This window comes from Cibotium barometz, chromosome 10 (genome assembly GCF_041138505.1).
Source record: "Cibotium barometz isolate CiBa-2024 chromosome 10, ASM4113850v1, whole genome shotgun sequence".
Classification (NCBI taxonomy): Eukaryota; Viridiplantae; Streptophyta; class Polypodiopsida; order Cyatheales; family Cibotiaceae; genus Cibotium; species Cibotium barometz.
The window spans coordinates 26,494,853-26,514,694 of record NC_141055.1 but is presented as its reverse complement, the minus strand read 5'-3'; the positions used below and the strand labels follow the sequence as shown (position 1 = coordinate 26,514,694).

The window sequence follows — 19,842 nt, the reverse complement described above, 5'->3', positions numbered from 1 at the left end:
TTGTAGCTCGCCATAGCAGGAAAATGCACCTCCTTTCCGGAGCGCAATCTGACCATCCACTATGTGTGTGGGAGACTTCCGGAGGCTGAAAAACAACCGTCCTTCGGGGGACAAGAGTCACTCCGAAAGGGGTGGTCCATCGGAGTCTGAAAACCAACCATACGAGCGAGAAAAAATTTTTCTGGTTTCTTGCTGAATCTTTACACTTGAAGTAGGCTCTGATACCACTGTGACATGCGGAAGCTTCGGGGGAGATCGGTAACTTCAATGCTTAGAAATCAGCACACTTTTCACGACGAGAATAACGCACAAAACTGAATATAGATGTGCATAAAATAGAGAGAGAGAGAGAGAGTAGAAGAGGACACAGTATTGGGTCCCGAATACCCTCTGTAGGGCCCCCACCACGAATGATGTATTTGCTTTTATTAGAATGATGCAAAATCTGAAATATAAGACTGAACCTGAACCTTCTTGGCTGAGATGGATCTCTGCCCTTGACCTTCAATCCTTCACCCTGGTGTTAGCTTCTTCCTTGGCTGTCCTGGTCCTTGAGTAGCTTCAGCACCTTGTGAATTATGAGATAGACAGGACTGATTTATGCGCTGGGTATTTATGCCTCTACTAGATGTTGGTCGACTGGTTAAACCAGGTCGGCTGACTGAAAATAGCCCCACGACCTGCTTAAGTGACATTTAATGCTAATAAATCATGCGTGTTCACACTATACTGCTGGACACTTTGCGCATGCTGCTGGGCAGCGTTCTGGGCTCTGGCCGCCTGCAATCCTGGCTGCCCTACTGGCTGGGCTGGCCCAAAGGCAAGTCGGCTGCCTGGCCAAGCGCTCTTGGGCTGGCCGACAGCCTGCTCAGCCCCTCCTTGGGCTGGTGGGCAAGGGCCATGGGCCCCTTGGGGTGGCCTAAGGTCTACTCCTTGCCCAAACATGGGGTATAATACCCCTTTCTGGGGTAGCCCTAATGGATGCCCCCTTCTACATGCAACCTACACAGTTGTCTGGCATCTGGTCACAGACCAAACACAGAGCAACTGACATCATTCCAGAGGAAGACTCACATTGCGGACTGGCATGGTTTCATGTGCAGGACAATGCACACGTGACCTTGGATGCATGTGCAGGACAATGCACCATAGTAGCAACGGAACGGGAACGGGAACGGAACGAAAGCACCACCAGGGGAACGGGAACGAGAAAAAGGGGGAACGGGAACGAGAGGGAACGGAAACAGGGAACGACCTAGATAATTCCTAGAAATGACGATAAATCTTAACATACAATGCTCATTTATATAACCAAATCAGAGACACACTAAAGTCTAGTGCACCATAATTTGCATGGCTAGATACTAACACTGAATAGATCTCACAAGTCAAAATAAATTAGCCCACATCATACATGACATAAGTGACAAAAAGCACAAAATGTGGCCCACATGGCACAGCCTAGATAAAAGAAACAATCCAAGTCCAAAGTCCAAGCCTCAAGGTGACATGCACATTGCAAATAGTAAGGAGATATCATGCATGGCTACTGCCAGTGATGCCATCAAGGAGACTATCATCTATGTCATCCAAGAAAGCCATATCATCAAGACCAACATCTGCAGCATCCAAATCTTCGATCCCATCCTGACCAGGATCTGCAAGTCCATGTGTCTCCTCATCATCCGAGGACTCCTCATCAAGCAATATAAACTTCTCTGGTTTGGGAGATGCCATATCACCAAGCAAGCGCAAATTAGCACTTACAAAAATCAAGTCATTGACTTGTTTTGTCCCAAATTTGTTCCTCTTCTTGGATGCAACATGGCCGAACACACTCCATAGCTGCTCAATCGGAGAGGAGCTTGTACCTTGAGACAAGATCCTTATTGCCAATGATTGAAGTTGTGGTGTACGAGCCCCATAATCCTCCCACCATAAAGCAGCCCCTATCTTAAACCTCTCTCTCTGTGCATCAGCCGATCCAAACCTTCCCAACTTGCTGCGATAAAATCCAAGTTGGTCTTTCACCAACCTTCGTTTATCTGCATCACGAACCTGCCTAGAAAGCACTGTCTCCCAACCATCCATCACCTCATCATCGGCCTCTTGTCCACATCCTTGGAACTCGGGATCCAAGACATACGCTGCAGCATGCATAGGAGAATGATAACCATTCCATCGTGCTTCACATAATTCTCGAACCTCTGCATATTTCTCATCAGACAAGCCCATTTCCCCTATTTTCTCGATCGGTCAGCCCCCTCATAAACCTTGCCAATGCATGGCTCCCGTCCATCTGCAATCTGCATCAAGCGCATGATCGGCTTCATCATAGCATTGATAGTATTGACTTCATCCCAAAATGTGAAGTCTTGTATGGTACTTGCAACCTCTATGCCGGCTCTTGAGCGAGAAAGTGCCCATCCCATCCACTCATTGCATACAACCAACTGCTTCAAAGGCAATTGCACTTTGGATAACCTCTTCATCATGAGAAAGTTATAACCCAAGCGTGTCTCTGAGTACTTCAAGAGATCCTTTTTGGCCGATCTCTTGCGGAATTCATTCAAAATAAACTGATGGTTTTGAATGAAGCTTATTATCTCCTTGCCTTTTTGAATGTGTGGATCAACCCATGGCAAGCTGCCAACATCCTTCAATAAGTTGCTCAAACAATGAGCAAAGCATGGACTGAATGTGATATGCGGATACCTGTCTTCAAGCTTAAGACCAGCTGCTCTATTTGTTGCCTCACCATCAGCTAAGAACTGAATAACATTCTCTGGTCCAACTTTCTCAATACCTTCGGCCCACTCTTCCACAAGCTGATCTGCAGTTTTTCCAGTCCCAGAAGCATCATGTGAGGAAATGAATTGCATTCTTCCTCGAGGATAAGCAACCATGCCATGAATGGACCTTTTTCGAGTGTCACTCCAACCATCTGCAATAAGTGACACACCATTCTTTGCCCAACTTTCATGCACAGACTCTAAAGCACATTCAATTGCAGCTTTCTCCTTTTGCAACAAGGTGGTGCGTATGGTCTCATATGAAGGAGGCTTGTATGTTGGGCCATACTGTGCAATCTCCTGGACCATTTCAATGAAATATGGAGACCTGGCAACATTGAATGCTACATGATCATGATAAAAGAACCTTGCAACAGCTGCATCTACCCTCTCTTTCTTGCGGGGATCCCAAGCTGCTCCCAAGGTTTGCTGCTTGCCGGAACTTGCACCCATAGACTGTGAATCTTGGGAAAATGCAAAGCTCCCAAGTCCTCCATATTGTTGTCCATCTCCCAAGTGTACATCTTCCCCTTGTCTACTGAAGTAAGATGCATCAATTGCTGGTTTCTTTCGTGCACATGCTTTCTCCTCTTCACTTGGGTACTTTGCCAAAAGCTCTCTACGCATTTCAGGTGTTGTCCCTGGGCATTTGTTCACTTGTGCTTTTTCATTGTTCACATGGCATAGATGTGCTCTCACACGTTTGCTCCTCCTGACTTCTCTTTGTTACATTGCTTGCATTTCCATCGTGTTGCACCTCCCTTAGATGAATACCTTTCTAGCCTTTCAACCTCGTCCCACCAAGTAGCATTCGAAGCCGATCGCTTTGAACCCGAGTAAGCCATGATGTCTGCAAATTCGGGCAAAAAGTTGAATAGGCTTTCAAAGTTAACCATTACAAAGAAATGAGTCCTTTTTTTTCTTCTGTTTAATGGGGAGAGACTGTGCACTGTGCAGTGTGCAGTCCAGATTGTGATTCACCATAGGTAATTTTTAAAACACCAAAAGTTCAAAGTTCAAACAAAAAGAGAGAGAGAGAAGAAAGAGAAAAGCTTCTTGCTGCCTTGCCTTTTAGATGAATGTAGTCACTGTGTGTATAGTGTACAGTGTACACTGGAAGTCTGCACAGTGCAAGGGCTGGGAGCCTGGCTGCTAGTGGTGGCTGGGGCGACTGTACTATGTAGTACAGAATGTCAGAACAGCTGCTGTACGGGCAGGACAGTACGGGCAGTGGACTCGTGGAGTCGTGGACAGCAACGGCGGGTACAGGCGTGAACTCCGAAAAGCGACGGGCGGCGAAAGGCGTACGGGACTGGTGCGAATTTCCGAAAAGCGCCTGGCGCAAGGCTTACGGGCTTCAATTTTTTTTTTAAAAATCCACGTCATCTGCACGTTCCCACGTGGGGGAACGGCAGGCTAGCGTTCCCTCGCCCGTTCCATCTCCCGTTCGACCAACGTTCCCTGCCGTTCCACCTTTTTTCGACCACCTCAACGTTCCACCATTCGTTTCGAGCGTTCCACTGGTCCGCGCGATGGGGGAACGCGATCCACCGTTCCCAATGGGGGAAACGGGGTTCCCTTGCTACTATGCAATGCACACCTGACCTCGAACGAATGGTGGCTGACTCGTCCCGGATTGGGCTCACATGGGACCAGTTTTCCACCCCAAGTCTTGCAACTTCTCGTTCAAATATGTCTACGTGGCATCCAAGTGCGGGATGCACGTGACAATTGTAGACCATGTAATTGCTCCTATGGAGTCAAGAGATCCATATACATCAACAGTGGATGTGTGGCAATTGCATAGCGTAATGCACTAAGAGGGTATCCTTTTTTTGCAATATCCACTTCGATGAGAGATCACTACCCCAAACACACTGGGCAGTACTATCCTAATATAACCACAAAATAGCTTGTTGCATTTTACGATCAAAGCCCATTGCAGCCACCATGACCTCAGCTATGTAGTCCCATTGAACTGTATCAAAAGATTTTGCTACATCCACTTGCATAACAAGGACGTCTTGTTTAGTATATTTGGCATATTCCATCACTAGATATACATTCACAATATTATCCCTAATTTGCCTTCTGGGGACAACCATATTGTTGTGGATGCAAACCATGAAAAAGCAGTCCGCCAATATGATTTGCAAGCATTTTAGTTGCCAATTTGTAGATTTGCCATTTTTCTATCTTTCTTTGCTGATTTACAGAGACACTCTTTGGCTGCACACGTCTCATTTTTGAAGCTTTACACTAGCATCTTTGAGCCCTTGGACCTCCAAGGCCGCATGTGCTGTTATTTTCCCATCTTCCCTTGCATTCTTTGTAATGAGGCCTTAAGCTTGGTAAACTCCTTCCTGAGGTTCCGCTTGTTTCTGAAGGTCCTTTTTGAGACTTGCAATTGCTGGGGGAAAATGTCCTTGATTGCCACTATGGTGTCCTGCATAATTGGAGCCAATACGTGCTTTGGGTTCTCCGCTACATGATTTTCCACCCTGTATATCAGCTCCTTCAGCTTCCCTTATTGTCCATTTAACATATTATTGCATGTGAGCAGGAGAGATTTGCAACCGCATGTTTTGCAAACATTGTTGTTGTTTTTCAAGTACACGATCTTGAGTGATCAAGGTAATGACTATTGCTTCTAGTATTCTACCATTCAATGAATCCATTCAAACAAAAATATGCATTTTCAAATGAAATGGTGCTTTGCAACGTAGTCACAGCAACTAGGGCTTTTACTTTTTGTATTTCCATTTTCACTCAACTTTGTAAAGATTTCTTGGCCTTCATATTGCAGGGCTTTTTAGCTGAGGGATTGAAGAGGACAAATGCTGGCCTTGGCAGTGTAAGTAAAAGTGGCAGCTTATGGCAATCAAAATGGTGATGTTTGTAGCCTTCATCGTAGTTAACTTGTTTCCATAACATTTACTTGTCTTTTACTGCATCAAGACTCTGTTTTTGCATGTAAAACCATCGATTGTGTGTGGACATATGGTTTTTAATCATAAGGCTTTGCCTACCTTTTTATATAGATAAGGCTTGATGTATTAATCAGGTGCATGTCTTATCTTGCAAGACTTTTTGTTTCAGGTGAAAATGCTGGTACCATAAGAATGTAAGGCTATGGACAGACATATCTCAAACCATGTAGGCACAATAGAAGCGCGAGAATGCAAGGGTGCTTTTAGAGACAAAACTGAACTAAATTGTTCAAGCCACGTGAGGTTTTAGGGGTTAGAAGATTCATGCTTAGATCTCAAACCTTGTAGCCACAATAGAAGCGTGAGAATGTAAGCATGCTTTCAGAGACAAAATTTGAAACAAATTGTTCAAGCCACATGTGAGGCTTTAGGCCCTAGGGGTTGGAAGATTTGCATATTAATGACAATAATGTATTGCACCCACCTCATTGCTATTTTTTCCCCCAAAATGCACACCTAGGGTTAGTGTTATGCATTAGATTCAACTTTGGGATGCATGTGTCTTGCTAGGCTACTAGTAAGGATAAGGGTTTATTAGAAGAATCTGCTCATGTTGTGAAGAATCGGCCCATGTTGTGAGCCCTAATCTATGAAGGGACAAAAGAGGCTGTGAGTGTGAGAGAGCAAGAACGGGCTACCAAACTAACAAAAGTGTGGATGCAATTCATGCAACTAATGCAAATTGCAGCAGCCATTCCCACCAACCACAGCTGTCAGTCACTTGGCAGGCCCCTACACTCCTCCTGTCTACCACCAGCCTGTCAAAATAACGCAGCGGAGATGATAACAAAATCTGAGATCACAAGAGCAAGTAGAGTGCAGAAAATAGACAGCACAAGAGAAGGAGAGAGATAGGCGTGTAACTCTTCTCTATACACAAGATCCCGCAATGAAAACAAGATACAATAGGTGGGGGGCCATGGGACCATTTTATATGGCCCCATGAGTGCAGTCGGCCAGTAGAAGGACAGCCGACTGGACATGAAAATGCCCATGACTAGAAAAACATCAGTTGGCCACCATATCATAGTCGGCCCTCACACGTGTGCAGTCGGCCAGCAGAGCAGAGAGCAACTAGGACTGCCTGTGACCAATCGGCCAGCATCTGGTACAACCGACAGGTCCTACACTGCCTCCCACACCCTGGAAAAATAGGAAAAAATGGGGAAAAAATACGGGGAGTGAGAAAAAAACACCTACTAAGGACGGGCACACCCACAACAAAGGCCCTGGTGTCTGATAAAGATAGGAGATGACTTCTAACACCCCCTCTGAGCTCCTGGCTGTGAAATCAACCCTAGGGAGCTGGAGTGCCGCCTGAGCGTAGCTTGAGGTAGAGACTTCGTGAAAAGGTCCGCCGCATTGTCCTCCGTTGAACAATAAAGTAGCAAGATGTCACCGTCCAAGATCTTCTCACGTACAAAGTGATACTGTATCTCTATGTGCTTGGTCCGGGCATGGAAGACCGGGTTCCGAGCAATAGCTATACAACTCTGGTTATCACACTGGATGACTGTGGGCTCCTTCTTTGGAAACCCAATCTCGCCTAGCAGCCTCCGCAGCCACACAACCTCGCAAGCAGCACCAGAAGCAGCCCAGTACCCTGCCTCTGTCGAAGATAGGGCAATAGTTGGCTGCCTCTTACTGCTTCTAAGCCGAGGGTAAAACTGTAACCTGAAGTGGATCTCCTCGTGTCTGGATCTCCTCCCCAATCCGAGTCACTCCAACCTTGGAGTCTGACTCCATCCCCTCCTGTGTAAAAGAGTCCTAGATCCTTCGTACTCTGCAGATACCGCAAGATCCGCAATCCTGCGTCCCAATGAGACTTCAATGGCGTCTGCATAAAAGAGCTCAACAGCCCCACGGAGAAGCTCAAGTCCAATCTGGTGTTCAGCAACCAGATCAATGAACCAACCAACTTTCGATACTGCGAGGCATCAACTGGCTCACAAGGATCATTAACAGTTAACTTTGTGTTCAGGTCCATCGGCGAAGTAATAGGCTTGCAGTTCTCCATCCCAAAGGCCTCAAGCAACTCATGAACATACCGCTGCTGAGAGACAAAAAACCCCCTTTGGGTCTGCCAGATCTCCAATCCCAAAAAGAAGTGGAGTAAGCCCATCTCAAACTCCTTTGACAAGGCAGCCTTCGTCACGCCAATGTGCTCCACATGACCGCCGGTGAGAATGAGATCATCCACATAAAGGATGATAATCGTAACCATGCCGCGTTCCTGAAAGAGATACAGGTTGGGATCTGCAACCGATCTCTGAAAACCAGTCCGAACAAAGAAGGAATCAATCTTCTGACTCCAAGCCCTGGGAGCCTGCTTAAGACCATACAAGGCCTTACGTAACCTGTAAACCATCGCTTCTGATCTTGGAACAACAAAGCGTGGAGGCTGCTCAACATACACCTCCTCCTGCAGGTCACCATTAAGGAACGCAGATTTTACATCCATTTGATACACTAGCCACCTCTGAGAAGAAGCAAGGGCAAGAACGGTCCGAATCGTGGTCATCTGTGCTGTCGGTGCAAAGGTATCCTCGTAGTCGATGCCTGGCCGTTGAGCATAACCTTTAGCCACAAGTCTGGCTTTGTGTTTGTCCACTGACCCATCTGATGCATATTTGGTCTTAAAGACCCATTTGACACCAATGATTGACCGTTTCGACGGCCTCGGGACCAACTCCCATGTTTTGTTCTTCTAGATGGCATCAAGTTCCACTTGCATGGCTTTCCTCCAAGTATCCTGTGAAAGGGCTTCCTTCACGGAAGTGAGCTCCTTGTTCCACATAATACGAGACATCAAAGCATTGTTTACCTGAAGAAGCTCCGTTGTATTGCTTTTGTCTCGCGGACTCTTTGCGATCTTCGAGGGCCGTCCTCTGTGGTCCACTCGGAGGGTAATTCCGTGACACCTAACTCCCAAAAGGTGTCCAACAACCACCTGGGTACTCGAACAGATCGTGGAGCCTCTTGCTGTTGGGGGGGCTCTACTCCAGCTGCGGGCTCAACCTCCTGTACTGACTAAGGTGGATCAACTGGAACAATAGTCTGGGAATCCTCATCAGACTCTGCTGGATCTCCAAGAAGTGGCGGCTCCTCGACAATGGATACTGGAACATGCTTATCAAAGACCACATCCCGACTGACAACAATCTCATTCCTATCTGGATCATCCAATCTGTATCCCTTGGAAAGAGAATTATACCCCACAAATATAAGCTTGCGGGATTTGGAGTCAAGCTTCCCCCTCTGCTTCTTCGGAATATGTACATACGCATCACTCCCAAAAACACGGAAGTGCGAGACATCAGGTTTCCTGCCAAAGTATGCCTCAAACGGAGTCATATTAGGTATTGAAGTCATTGGAGACCGGTTGAGGGTATGGACAGCCATTGCCACAGCCTCTCCCCAAAGTGGACGAGGAAGATCACGATGCTCCAGCATGGTCCTCGCCATCTCCACCACAGTCCTGTTTTTGTGTTCTACAACTCCATTCTGTGAAGGCGATCTTGTATTGGCCAATTCCCTCTTGATGCCATGATCTGCACAAAATCTGAGAAATACATTCGAAAAGAATTCACCCCCTTTGTCAGCCCTGAGAGTCTTTACCTGCAATCCAGACTCTTTTTCCACCATCACGTGCCAATCCTTGAACCGTGCAAAAGCTTGGTCCCTCTGTGAAAGAAAGTAGACCCACGTGAATCTGGTACAATCATCAACAAGTAGCATAAAATAGAAAGATCCTCCCACTGATGGTGTCTGCTGGGGTCCACACAAGTCAGTGTGAATCAACTCCAATGGTTTTGAAGCCCGCTTGGAAGCTACTTCGAAAAGGATTCCCTGTGCTGCTTACCACGTATGCACCTTGCCTGCTGCCAACATCTGGCAAGCCAACCACCATCTGGTCCCGGAAAGCTCGCCGCAGTGCATCCACATTTAAGTGGCCAAAACGAAAGTGCCACAGATCTCCGACCTGAGAACCTGTCAATGAGGAGAGTGCAGAGAGCTTGTAGATACCATTCTCCACACCGCCTTCCCAAACAACCTGGCCAGTCTCCGGTCCCGTAGAGCAACTAAATGCTCCTCAAATTCCACCCGAAAGCCAGTCTTGCATACTTCATGCACTGACAGAAGATGAAAACCAAGAGCAGGGACGTAAAGAACACGGGAGGCATGCTTGCCCCCCTTGCCGTCGGGAATAATCTCCATCCGGCAGTGCAGAGTGAGCTTTTATTTTGTTTGGATATACTCTTGGAGGACGGAGAGAGAGATATGATATCTGGACTTATGGGACTATTTTGTCTCGCCCATTTACTTGGGACATGATTATGATATCTGGACTTTTGGAACTGCTTTTGTCTCGCCCAATTATTTTGGGACATGATGGACTTATGGAACTGTTTTGTCTTGCCCATTTATTTGAGACATGATTTTGATATTGGCATTATGGAGACTTATTTAGTCTTGTCCATTTATTTGGGGCATGGACTCTTTCAATTATATTGGATCTCATCTTGCCCACTTCATGGAACATGTTTCTTCCTTGGATATATGGCTTGAAGCATAAAGTTGCGGACAACTTTTAAAAAATTGGGAAGGATGTCACGAGCCTGGACATTTCCCAGTATGAAAGCGGTTTGGTGGACTCCAAGACATCTAAATTTTTGGAAAGTACAAGCTTTGGGAATGGGAGATTATCTTAGAATACAAAGGATCACACTCCTAAAATCTAGAAGGGTTACTATTTTTGGCCTGACTCCGATGGAAATTGTGTTCGCATCATTACATCTGGAATTGAGCATATACCAAGAGTTGCCAGAGTGCGAATGACAAAATGTCCACCAGTTGGGATATTTTTAGAGATAAAGTTTATGGAAGGACCCGTCTCTAAGATTGGGACATGTGGCAAGAAAGTGGACCAAAGTGAGACACACTTCAGCTATCGTGTGGCTCTCCACTTGCCATTGTAGCCTTCACTTGCCATTTTAGCTCATGGGAGGCCCAAATTTATAAATCGGAGCCCTCTCTCTTCATTAAATGAGGCTCTCTTGTTGCACACCAGCCTCTACCACCATTACAGGCTGCCCTAATGATGGCTACTCTCTTTCTCTCTCTCTTGAAGGCTGCTCATGAAGAATACCGGCTGTTGGGGACTGTTTTGGAGGCTTCCATCGCGAAGAAATACTGAATATTTTTAGCCATTGTGCTTGTTGTACCAGCCCTTGTACTTGCTGTACCAGCCCTTATACTTGCTGTACCTATTGTATCAGCCACTGTACTGGCTGTACCAGCCCTTGTACTTGTGCTGTACCTGTTGTACCAGCCACTAAACCTATTGTACCAGCCCTTGTACTTGCTGTCCCAGCCATTGTACCTATTGTACCAGCCATTGTACTTGTTGTATTGGCTAAATGGAGAGTTGTACTTGCTGTACCCGCTCTATTGCATGAAGACCCGTGGTTTTTGGGGAAGAATTAGTACCCACACGGAGGTATATGGTTTATATTGTTGGCTCGGCATTTCTACAGCAATGTGACGGCTGAATTTTATGGTTGCCTTGTGTTGGGCTGTGTTATGGCATTTGTATATGGATAATCTGGCATCTCCCGTGGGGAGAGTAAGGCCCTCAAAGCTTGTACATGATATTCTCCTTGGGTAATAAAATACTCCAAGGGGGGGGGGGGGGGGGGGGGGGGGGGGGGCGCGGGGGGTCTCAGCCCATTCCGGCCTCTATGCAATGTCACATGTGCAAGCTCAATGCTAAAGTTTATGCCAAAATCTCTTTTGAATCAATGGGGTGATGTTATAGCTTTTTGAGTATGGCTTGAGAGTAGGAGCGAATTTGCCCAAGTAGGAGCCTAGCATTACGGACAGTGTAGCTGAAAAGAGGCTTACTCTTTATAAAATATTGCATCAATCCACTCCCACTCACCTAGATCCCAATGAAGATATCTAATAGGACATCCACCATACAACCACCAAAGCTCTGGAGGCTAGATCCAATCTCCTAGAACTCCAATGAAGAAGTTTCTTCTTCATGCTCATAAGCATTGGTGCAAAGTGTTGTGCAGGCGAAATATCAACCCCAACTTGACACCCCAAATATCTGACAGTACAACCTCTGTCAATCCAAGTAAACCGGAGCTCAGCACCCGAATTGACTCTTTGGAAGTCAATAATCCAAAAGCCAACTGACTTATGCCAATTAATGAGAGCCCCTACAACCAAGGAAAACTCCTCCAAAGCAATCTGAAAGGATCATAAACATATGTGTGAGGCCTCAAGGAACATAGCAGTATCATCAACAAGCTTAGAGTCCAAAAACTCATTCTCACTACACAAGGGCAGACTCAAATCAGAAACTCTAGGAGTGGAGCGAAGAAAAATGCTGATAGCCTCGGCAACAATGAGATATAACATGGGGGTTAATGGGCATCCCTGTTGTATAGGGCAAGAGATCTGAAGCGAAGAAAAATGCTCATAGCCTCGGCAATAACAAGATAAATAGGGAGGCTAAGGGGCATCTATATTGTGGTGAGCGAGAGACTTGGAAGCGATCACCTCTACCACCATATGCAATCACACTACTGTGAGCATCCCGATACAAGCATGAGACACCTCTGATCCAATCCTAAGAAAATCCCATACATTTAAGGGTTCCTTCATGGAAATCCCAATCAACTCTATCGTATGCCTTCTCAAAATCTAGCAGTAAGATGGCTAGGGGTTGGTTGCTTTCCTTAGCCCATTCAACTGCCTCTCAAAAAGAGAAGATATTATCAAAGATGCTTCTTTCTTAAAGGAACCCATTCTGCGTAACATGAATCACATCCTACAAAACTGGCTGCAACCTCATGCTTATTGCCTTCGCAAGTATTTTATCGGCAGTCCCAAGTAATGTGATAGGCCTCCATTGACCAATGCTCGTCTTATGACCACCTTTTTGGGATAAGGTGAATAAGACCCTCAGTAAGAGAAGAAGGCATAATCCCTGTGTTCCACATTTCTTGAAGGGCCATAGTGATATCCTATCCAAAGTCATCCCAAAATTTCACGTAAAAGGTGGGTGAGAGGCCATCATCCCCTAGACACATAAGGTATCTGCAATCCATTGGGCATCGGGTGCTTTTCATGTTCCCTTTGTAATGCTGATAACCTACGTCTGATAGCTCTCTCATGGTCAATGACCTTCTGTCTCCTACGTAAGGCCATCATGTGGTGAAAATCACTGACACGCTACAATGTGGAAGCCACACTCCCTGGGCCATCAAAAAAGTCATGGGTTGCTCAAGCATATTAAAATCATCGCCAATGATCCAATGATCAGCATGAGGGAGCAAATCAGTGAGGGCCTTCCAAACAAAAGGAAACCATCTCCCCTCTATGATTAGGTGCATACATGTTCAGAATACCAATGTGCTTTCCATCCTGCATAATGATAATCCACTGCGCTCTAGCAAGCAGAATGACACATGTCCAATGATGCATGCAAGGCAAGATAGGGGCTGACACTGAAATACATACACCACCTTTGGTCCCTACAGCTCCCGACCAAAAGGTGTTACCGGATAATAACCTGGCAGATCTACCACATTGTCTAACATCAAGTTTATGCTCCTGCAAAAGCAAAATGTCCATAGAGCCTTCCGTGACTGTAGAGTAAAGTTGGTTCCTGAAAGCTATTCCCGACGACGCGGAAAAACACCACCAAGCCCATGTATGTTCCATGAGACAATCCCATGAAGACAAGGACCGAAAGCTGTGATCAGATCTCGTGGTTGATGAAGAAGGACCCCCGTTTCAAGGTGGTTATGCATCTTGCATAAGTGAGGGAGGGGAAATTCTCCAAGGAGAGGTCCACCTTTTCTTCCCATTCTGGGGAGAAATGCTTTCCCTTCTCAAGAATGGAAGAAGGGGAGCGTAATGTAGCATCATCATTACAATCCGGCTGCAATGCAAAATGTGACATATCATCATCGTTACATTCCTGCTGCAATGCATCCTCGTCACCGTGACAAACCAACTACAAAGCATCCTCATCCTGTGCAGAGCCATCATCATGTGTAGCCAGGGATGCAAAGGGGCTAGGGTGTTTCACTGAGCACATAGGTTCCGGCCCAGGGATGGGGGTCCAGGGATGCCTGCCATCCCTAACCATCACCCATCGCTGTGTAGTATGCTGTGGTGCAGGAGCGGCAGTAGAGGGAGACATCTGATGGACATGTCCATGCTGCCTCCTGATGTGGCCATCTAGGACAATCTCTAGCAATATGACCATTCTGGTGGCAAATATGACAATCTGCTCTCCCAGCAATCTCCATCCTCTGTCGAAAGTGTGAGCCATCCAGTCTCTGTAATAAGATGTAACCATCAGCAATGGAAGGGTCAGGAACAAGAACAAAAACTCAGGGTACTCCATTAGAGTTTGTGGTAGTTATGGAAGCAGAAGAGGCTAGCCCTGGAAGGACATGTACTTCCAAGACTTGACCAAATGCAGCTCCTCTGGAGGGCAAAAGCCTCCAAAAAAACCGAGGAAGAGCAGGAAATCTGAGAGAAATCAGAGTAAGGCACTGATCCTCTGCCACAGGATCAAAGTCCAGCCTGTACTTGAAGAAGAATAATTTCTGTGGGCCAAGGGGAAAAGGGCTGCCGGCAAGTGCATGAGATGTGGCTTCTGGGGAATTGAGGTCAACTTGGAAAAACCCTCATCCAAGTAAACGTGCATCAAGAAAGTGCACAGCCAGCTTGGAAGGGAGGGCTGCTAGAAGCCAACTTCTAACTTGAGAGTGGGCAGGGTGACAACCGTAGACCCTCCCAATGAGAGTGGTCTTCATTTCATTGTCGATGTTGCTTTAAAGGATGAGAAGCTCGTCTTGTGAAAAATTGATAGTTCTCACAGCCGGTGGGAGTGGAGAAGGATTGGCTTGGGCAGAAGCCATAATGCCAATCAAGGGACGGGCGGCTGACTTGAACACAATAGGAGTTTTCCTTAAGCTGGCGTAGGCAACAAAGCGGGAGGGGCAGGAAGAAGGGCTAGAAAAGAGGCGAAGAGGGATGGAAGAGGAAGGAAGGCGGGATGATTGCAGAGGCAAAATCTGGGTGACAAGGCGGGCAGGAGAGGCCAGACAACAGGAGATGAGATGGCAAGCAAGAGCATTGGCAACCAGGTGACGGGCAGGAGCACTGGCTGGAGAGAGGATGGAGGCGCTCACGAAAGGAGAAGAACTGGCGGGCAGGTGATGAGCAGGAGCACTGGTGGGCTGGAGAGAGGATGGGCAGGAGAGGGCGGATGGCAGGAATGGAGAAGGCGGGCAGTAGGCAGAAGGCGCTCAGGTGTAGGGAGGGGACTTGCGCAGTAGAACAGGGAGCTTCATCCATCCAAGCGTTCGAGATTTGAGATTTAACTTCAGCCAAAAAGCGCGCTTTTTGAAAAAAGCATGGCAAGAGATTAATATTTGTGCTTGAAAAGTGTGCCTTGGAAAAGCATAGATTGAATGCCATTATTAGCTTTTGTGAGAAGCATGCATAAAAGCACGGATGTCCTTAGGCCAAACTGATATTTTCACTATTTTTGACTAAAAATAGAAAAATCTTGCAAAAAGCAAACTTGCTTTTTGGGTGCTTTCCCCGTGAGATCAAAGTCGTCCTCTTTCGCATTGAGAGTGAAGATTAGGGGATTTATGATACTCTGGTAGGTTAACTGGTCCTCTATTCTCCCGTCTAGGGCTACATGACGTGAGTTTCCTCCGTGAGATCGAAGTCCTCCTCTCTCACATTGAGAGTGAAGATTAGGGGATTTATGATACTTTGGTATGTGAACCGGTCCTCTATTCTCCCGTTCTAGGCCTACATGACGTGAATTTCCTCCATTTTCCGAGTCGAAAACCCTTAAAGTTAGCTTCTTGATTCCTCTCTTCTCCTGTTCTTAGATGACTTCTTTGCAAGATGTTGATGATTGCATGGACCTATGAGACTTGTTGAGAAATATGGGTGATCCAACATCCATATACCTTTGTGAATGTCTATGTGAACATTAGTAGAAGGTACATGGTGTAGTCCTAAGGTTCCTAGAGTCAGAATTACAAGAGTAACTTGGTGATTCTCTATCACTCACTTTCTAGGTTGATTCTTCACCGCACTTGTGTAGGGGAGGTGGAGGGAAAGTAGAGAATAGGATATATTTTTGGATCTAGGTGCCGCTTCATGAGAAGGTATAATGGGCCTTACCACACTCATTCTAGTGGGTGAGACCTTCATTGTTGTAACTACTTTGGGTTCCATTGAACGCATATTCATAATCTTCATGCTTAGGAAACCCATATTGAACAATTTGGTTAAGAAAAAAACATTAAAAACCTCCCCTAAAATTGAATCTGGAATTTCTTGCCTATATTAATGTCTACAAAAGACCCAAAGATCAAAAAAGCGTCACACAATAAATCCACAAATGACTAGCTTATGGAATAGAAAATAAACCAGGTACCTCAGATTAGGATGTGTCGCATGGAGGGCTGTCTACCCGTGGTGGGGTAGAGGTGCAGCTGGAGCACTCGAAGAGCTCCACCACCATCACCCTCCCGTCTGGACAGAGAAGTTCATGCCCAATATGTGGCTGAGGTGTTCAAGTTGCCCGCACATGATCTGAAATATAGGCCAAGCCCCTCCTTGGAAAGACAGTCTGACTGGACCTCGAGGGAGCTGAGTGTACGTATCGTGTGCTTCTGTATAACAGCCTTTGCTTTCCTTGTCTGCACTCTCAGAGGGTGTAATGCATCTCGAATACGCTTGATCGCGATTGGGGCATGTGACTCCTGGGGGATGACCGTTGCAGTGCAAGCCATGTAGTATGAGTGTGCAGGTGAAGTAGGTGGGAATGGATGAGCCTGTCAATATCCTAGTGGGTGGTGTAGTAGGGTGCATTCAAACTATACTGAGCAAAGTGCTATTTGCACGTGTGCAAAGTGAATGTGATAGTTGTCTATTCAAAGCAAAGCTTTATTGATTTTTTGGACATGTTTTAAGCTTCCTCTCCCTTCTGTTATGCCAGAAAAATAGACTTTCAGAGTTGACTTTGACACCTGATCTTTATAAGCATGGTGACCTTGAAGGATTAGAATACTTGGGCATAGTTAAATCTGCCTTACATATATTCATAACACCATGCAATTTTTGAGGTACATTTGTATGTTGCTTTGGATTGCTTTTCTAATTTTTATGGAGACAAGCTATCAGACTCCTATGAAATTCTAGACAGAAACCTGCAAGAGCATGTTGGGAAGTGTTCTGGTTCATTTGTTTTTCAATCGGTTTGCATGTGACTGTTCTCGTTCCTGTTTTGAATTTCTCTATTCTTATGTGTATGCAGGTCATTATTGACTCTCAGCCACTTACGGTTGCTGTGCTAGCATCGATTTTGTTTGGAGAGACTATAGGAGCACTAGGTGTTTTGGGACTGGCAACAGGTGTCATTGGTCTTCTTTTGTTGGAGGTTCTTTCTATTCATCTTGGTTACAATGTTTAAACCAGCAGATTTTCTTTATATTTATCCTGCAATGCTATGTACATTTATACAAGTAGCTTCAACTTCTGCTGCAAAAATACTGTCTGAGCAGGAATTATGAGTTTTGAGACAGTCTCATTATTGTCTGAGCAGAATGTTGTTTGAAGTGTAAGGGCACTAAGGTGAAATTTCAATTCACCATTGACAATAAGTTTGCATCAACGAAGCACTTTGAATATTCTTTCTACACCACTAAAAGCAGCAGGGTTACAGCCAGTAGTCTTATCTTTGGTCATTTGACTCTTTATATATTGATGGCTCCATACGTGGGGGTCTGTGATGGGGATGGGGACACACTGAGACATATAGTGAGAATTAGGGCTACTTGACCTTAACCATCTTTGTATTATGAGGATCAAGCCACCAATCAGCTTTAGCCTGTCCACTAATTGTTATCTGTTAAACAAATCCATATCCACCCAAGGAGGGAAATCTCGGAGCTTGCCCAAGCTTACATCTAGACCAAAACAATGCCTAGGCTTCTCACCCAGTTTCCGGTGTACCATACCAACAAACCTGAGACATAGAAGGTACAACGTGTGTACCTTCCATGTCTCCGGTGTACCATCCCAACAAACCTGAGACATATAAGGTACAATATGTGTACAATCTGTAACAGCAGATGCATAGAGCATCTCGGTGGCCATAGAATCTCCTCTCTGTGATGGGAGCTCACCATATCATCGAAGGATATCCTGGATCTGCAGCTTCCAGGTGGAGGGATGAGGCCTCCGAGATCTGGGGCGTCTGGCTTGCCAGTCCTGGACGGAGAGAGAAGACACTCAGAAGGGATCACGCTCGCTCACCAGTGACACCTTTGTGTACGTGGGACTAGAGGATCATGCATCTGTGTAGGCAGTCGTGGACCTGGCTGGTCCTGCTGCTGTTCTGTAGTTGGTGGCTGTGGGCCAAAAAATCTGTGATGGAGGTCTGCAAGGCACCACACTGGCTTTGTCTCTCGGAGTGCTGCCTCAGCATGAGCTCTTTGTGACGGTGAAGCTCCAACTAATACATGCCTAAACATCTCTGGTCCTCCTACTGGATGACCCGTGTAAAGGGGCTGAATCTGTCCCGGAAGAGAGAATGAAATCGCCCTTGGGTCTCGTAGTGGCAGCTGAACAAATAGTGCTCCTTGTCCTCCACCTCACCAGTGGTGCATACTCTGCATATACATGCATCTCGTGGGATGCTTGGTTTTGCCAGAAGGCAATGTAAATGGGATGCTTGGTTTTGCCAGAAGGCAATGTGAAGATGCCCTCATCTGGCCAATTGTAAGTACCCCTGGCCCTAAGAAATCTGCTGACACTCACAAAGATCAGCCACATGGCATGCGACATGTGCATATGTAAGTACCCCTGGCCCTCAGAAATCTGCTGACACTCACAAAGATCAGCCAATAATCTCCTCAGCTATACACAATCTACCGTAGTGGTGAAGGTTACCTTGTACTCAGCCTCGCAGGTAGATGTGGTAGCACTCAACAAAGATATGCATGAACTGCCAAGAAAATAAAAATTCCCATTGGTGGATTGCCTGGAATCATAATCACCAACCCAGTCTGAATCACTGTATGCATAAAGTTGCAAGGTATCCCCCTTAGGATAGAACAAAGCAAGATCCAGGGTACCCTGTAGATAACGGAAATTGGGTTTCACAACTTGCCAATGCTTTGTGCCTGGGCTGTGCATGAATTTGCTCAACAGAGGAAATGTAAAGCAAAGAAGGTAATGTCGTTTTTCTTTCCCACCAGAGACCCCCCCCCCCCCCCCTCCTTTTCTGTGGTAGCTATTTTTTTCTTTTTCTCTTTCTTTCCTTCTTTCTTTCTTTCTTTCTTTCTTTTTTTCCCTTTTTTTTTTCCTTTTCTTTTCTTCTTTTCTTCTTTTCCTTTTCCCTTTTCTTTTTTCTTTTTGTTTTCTTTTTTCTTTTTCTTTTTCTTTTCTTTTTTCTTTTTCTTTTCTTTTTTCTTTTTCTTTTCTTTTTTCTTTTTTTTCTTTTCTTTTCTTTTCTTTCCTTCTTTCTTTTTTCTTTTTCTTTTTTTCTTTCTTTCTTTCTTTCCTTCTTCTTCTTCTTCTTAATCATAGTCCTTGCTAGTGGACACATATGTCCTACTTTAGGCAAAGACCAAAAAACACTTCATTCTTCTCACAAAAAAGAGGACATGCCTTTAGCTCTCAATGTGGAGGGTCCACTATACACTTCATATTCTTCTCACAAAAAAGAGTAAATGCCTTTAGCTCTCAATGCGGAGGGTCCACTATACACTTCATTCTTCTCATTCTTCTTCTTTTCTTTTTTCTTTCTCTTCTTTTTCTTTTTTCTTTTCCTTTCTGCGCCCTCCGCCCCTTCCTTTCCTCTCTTCTCTCCCATCTCTAGCCCGTCCTTGTCCCTCCGGCAACGCCCTCAGGTTGTGGGTATTTCTTCATTGTCTCGGTAAGTTTCGGCCTCTTCTGGTCTTCACCCCCCAAGAGAACTCCATGGCAGCCGCTCCGTC

At 45.7% G+C, this 19,842-nt stretch overlaps 1 protein-coding gene across 1 annotated transcript in view; it reads left to right on the top strand.

Moving 5' to 3' along the window:
• The window catches only part of LOC147634716 (nodulin MtN21 /EamA-like transporter family protein), a 75,025-nt gene that overhangs the window by 29,126 nt on the left and 26,057 nt on the right, over positions 1-19,842 (top strand). The window contains exons 2-3 of the mRNA XM_086803872.1: positions 5,599-5,646; positions 17,157-17,279. Coding sequence (XP_086659998.1) covers positions 5,599-5,646; positions 17,157-17,279 — 171 coding nt within the window. The remainder of the gene's footprint in view (positions 1-5,598; positions 5,647-17,156; positions 17,280-19,842) is intronic.